This window comes from Camellia sinensis, chromosome 7 (genome assembly GCF_055761805.1).
Source record: "Camellia sinensis isolate YWXY chromosome 7, ASM5576180v1, whole genome shotgun sequence".
Classification (NCBI taxonomy): Eukaryota; Viridiplantae; Streptophyta; class Magnoliopsida; order Ericales; family Theaceae; genus Camellia; species Camellia sinensis.
In genome coordinates this window covers 79099949-79104229 of record NC_138967.1, presented here as the reverse complement: position 1 = coordinate 79104229, position 4281 = coordinate 79099949, and the positions used below count along the sequence as shown (strand labels likewise).

The 4281-nt window shown below is 32.6% G+C and overlaps 1 protein-coding gene across 3 annotated transcripts; it reads left to right on the top strand.

Annotated features, from left to right (window-relative positions):
- Nucleotides 1-564: 564 nt before the first annotated feature.
- LOC114304602 (hydroxyproline O-arabinosyltransferase 3-like) lies at nucleotides 565-3123 on the top strand. 3 transcript variants are annotated; one of them, XM_082877078.1, is made up of 4 exons: nucleotides 565-851; nucleotides 1236-1293; nucleotides 1581-1765; nucleotides 2933-3123. In XM_082877078.1, the coding sequence occupies exons 1-4, from the start codon at nucleotides 687-689 to the stop codon at nucleotides 2993-2995; spliced, it is 471 nt and encodes a 156-aa protein (XP_082733204.1). In that variant the 5' UTR covers nucleotides 565-686; the 3' UTR covers nucleotides 2996-3123. The 3 variants fall into 3 exon arrangements, with proteins under 3 accessions (XP_082733204.1, XP_082733205.1, XP_082733206.1); XM_082877079.1 differs by having other exon boundaries at nucleotides 991-1293; XM_082877080.1 differs by having other exon boundaries at nucleotides 577-851; nucleotides 1042-1293.
- Nucleotides 3124-4281: the final 1158 nt, after the last annotated feature.

Sequence of the window (4281 nt, the reverse complement as noted above, 5' to 3'; positions counted from 1 at the left end):
GTTCATCTCTTTTCGCTCTCTTTCTATATCTCTCTCATCTCTTGTTTCTCTCTATTCTTCTATATGTCTCTCTCTATCTCTTTCTCTTTCTGTCTCTCTGTCTCTCTCTATATATATATATATATCTCTTTCTCTCTTTATCTCTCTCTCACTTATTACTCTTCTCTCTTTCTTTCTCTCTCTGTGTCTGTTTGTTTCTCTCACTCTTCTCTCTCTCTCTCTCACTTATCACTCTTCTATCTTTCTTTCTCTCTCTGTGTCTATTTTTTATTTTTCATTGACTACAGAAAATTAATTTTTATGTTAGTGGAAAATATTTTTCATTAAAATATATATTACCCCTATTTCTACAAAATAAAAAATAATAATATTTTTTTTCACTAAAATAAAAATGAAACAAATAAATTTTCAATCTTAATAACTAAAAAAAAATTAAAAAAAAAATCATTAACCACAAAAAAATATATATTTTAACAAAAAATAAATTTATTTAATTATTTTTTATTTTTATTTTAATTTTTCAGTCCCGCCCTTTTATTTTTTTCCATTCCCGCTCCCCCCTTTATTTTTTTCCCATCCCCCCCCTCCAAAAAAAAAAAACCCTAATCTCACCCAGTCTGTCTCTTGCTCTCTCTCTAGTCTGAGCTCGTGAAACCCTCTCACCGATCTCTTCCTCGCCCTCTCACATGCACCCGAGCAATGCTGGAAACCCTCTCTCTCTGTTCAAATCGCACCACCGGAAGCCCTCTCTCTTCGTTCGAATCGCACCACCGAAAGCCCTCTTCTCCGTTCGTTTTGCTTCACTGATGTGGCACCACCGAAAGCACTCTTCTCCATCCATTTCGCACCAGGTATCTTCTTTTCTCTATATATATATATATATATGTACACTCTTTGTGAATAAAGATTCGTATACGATTTCCCTCAATTTTTTTATGATTTCCAATTGGATAAATTGTTGAATACGATTTGTTCCTACTCTGTTTTGAGGTTGTGGTATGCTGGTATGCTCTGATTTGAGGTTGTGGTTTGATTGATTAGCTGCTGTGAGGCTTGGTGGTTATCTCTGTTGTTGTTGGTGTTACTTGGTTTTATGTAGAAAATGGGAATGCAACTGGTTGGTCTCCATATGCCAAGTTTGGCAAAGGATTTACAAATACTTGATCAGTTACAACAATCAGAATGTATCTGTATCAGTCATAAATAAGTTCAGCTTGAGATTTTACGTAATGCAGAAAACATTCCCAAACAAATGGAGCATTATTGGAGGGGCAAAAAAGGAGAAGAAGAAAGGTCAGCCTTGACAATTATCAGTACTATATTACTTTTTAATGATTCAATCACAACAAGAATCAGCAGATTTTGCTTTCATTCTTACGTGAGGAGCATTTAAAATTCCTTAGGTGCTTCTTATGTGAAGAAAATTATTAGAATCAGACCAAATTACTAGTTAAAGCAACATTAGAATATAAGCTACTCTACCTTTTTGATAATTACTGGAGAATTACCTATTGGTTCAATTTTAGAAACCAGTCCCTTTTCTTTGGGTTAATATTTCCATATAATTTTTTCATTCTCAGCCACAGATGCACCTTACAGCAAGTGGCAGTGCCAGATCATGTATTATTGGTATAAGAAGGTTAAAGCCATGCCAGGTTCTGATATGAGAGGATTCACTAGGGTTTTGCATTCAGGAAATCCAGACAATTTGATGGAGGAGATTCCAACTTTTGTGGTTGACCCTTTTCCAGACGGGCTGGACTGGGTAAGAGTCTTTTTTTTGTCAGTACTTAGGACTTGCTATTCTACATTCTGTAGTTTTTTTTAGTAACTGTTATTACTTTTTTTAGATGTGGTTTGAATTTTATAAGTTCAAAATGAAATGAGCCCGATTTTAAATGCTTCCAGTGAGTTTTTGTTTATATGGAGATGATGTTATTGCTTTTTAGTGGTCTTATATGGTGTTTTTGGTTAACGGAAATACTAGGTTGTGGTACCTAGAATCTCAAACTAATTTAGATTGGGCCTTTTCCTGTGTTCTCTTTTTCTCATCCACAACCTCATAACTAAAAATATTTCTTTGGGATATAGTTTTTATTGAAACTCAAAAGCACTTTTAATAACTCTGTAATTTAAAGATTTTAAGGGATATACCAATTGAATTCTAGATTGAAATTTGAGAGATCTCACACTTCTTGAAATGATTAGCTATAAAAGATCTCTACTTCTTTCACTCAAATGGGTGTCCAACCAAACTGAATAGGACATACAATTTTATAAATTTTGTCCATCCAGCAAACAATATTTGATTTGCAGATCCATAATGGGGGGGTAAGGTTGTATATCCAGACCCTACTTTAGTGGGAGTTTTGTACACTGGGTTCATCCATAATGTGAGATCATCCAGCATCACATTTGAATTACTTTATATATATATATATATATATATATATATATATATTTACAAATAGCATTATGAATGTTTTTAAGCCCAGATCTGTGCTTAATCTTTTCATGTGTGTGTTATTCTTGGGTATTATAGAATAATTTCATATTATCTGATTTTCAATTTTTCTTGTTGCTGGTGTTATGTTAACTATGTTCAGTATTTCACCATGACTCAAACCAAATAATGCTAAGTTATAAATTTGAATGCACTTTTAATTTCATGTGCACTTTTTATTACATATATTAACATTAACAACCCAATGAGTAATGGTTACCAGTTTTCAATAATATCTGTGCTCAACAGTAAATATGTAATAAAAAATTGAAAAAAATATATGAACCTAGTTACAACAAATGTTGGCCAACAACAATTCCCCCAAAAATCATTCTAAGAGTAAATATTCTACAAGAAAATTATTTTTACAGATTGTCTTTTTTTTTTTTCGTAGGAGTTTGATTTATAGTTTTTTTGGATAATTCCCAGATTCTGTTACCACACCCGCCTCTCCATTGCCGGAAACTGCCGTACGTACCTTGTCGAGGTTGAGAAGTCGCCCAAGCCCGTCGCTTCTTGCACCATGCCCACTCTTCCAGGTTTTCATTTATTTTTTTACGGATTAGTAATGCCATTTGCTTCATTCATCTGGGTTTTAGTATTTTGTTGGGTTCATTATCTATGGTCTATTATTATTTAGAAAATTTAGATCATAAACTCTGAATTTGGATCATTGGTTTAGGTGATTGTTTGTTTGATATGTGGATTGTTAAATTTTTTGCCCACCAAGTGTTTGATTCTATGCTCAAGTGACAAATTTATCATAAACAATTGGAACATGGAGTGTTTGAATCTGTTTCAATCTACTTTCACAATTGAACATGGTCACCAATATATGTACACCATTGTAACTCTGTTACAGAGTATTGTGATTTTATTGAGAGATAGACATTAATAGCAAATCAAACCACTGCATAATTAGCCAAGCCCCATGGAACATGGTCATCAAAAATTTGGATATAATCTCACCATTGTGTTTGTTTGTATGCATTTATTGATGAGATATGTTGTGGTTAAATTCTCATTCGTTGATGAATCCCCATATATTTTATTCATATTTAGTTGGAACTAGGTGGATTGAAGACAATTTTATGCTCTAACTCACTCAGATTCTTGTACTTATTTGAATGTGTTGGTTTGTTTAATCATATGAAAATAAGTCAATTTTGGGCATTCTGCATATTGAAGACCCATTTCTACTACTTGGTCTAAACTTGAGCACATCGAATTCAACAAGCTGCTGTGAGAGCTCGACTGAGTCCATTTCAGACAATTTTAATAATTTAAATTATTTATTATGCAAGGCTCATTGACTACTATTAAAAAAATTACGTTAATCGAATATTTGTAGTAATATGGTCAAATGATATATATTTTTTAGTTACGCGTTAATGATTTTGACTGCTAAGTTATGCTTGAGAAAATACCAAATTTTGTTGCATCTTAGATTAATGATTGATAGTTGTGGATTTACTTATAGATCACTTAATGATTTTTAGCCTCCTACTATATTTGATTTTTAGCTTCCTACTATATTTGAAGGTGCGATTATTACAATGTTTTATAAGACGTGGGCAATGGGTGTATTGGAAAATGTTCTTGCATCTTTCCATTCCATTTCTTTATTTTCTGATTGCATTACTACATTTGCTTTATTTTGCAGTTGGTGTCTTCAGAAAGAAAGGTACCAAACTATATGAAGCAAGCTTGAAGGATGAGAAGCGTTTACATCAATGACTTCATTGTTAAATTAAGCAAGTGTTTTAGTAAGTAAATTT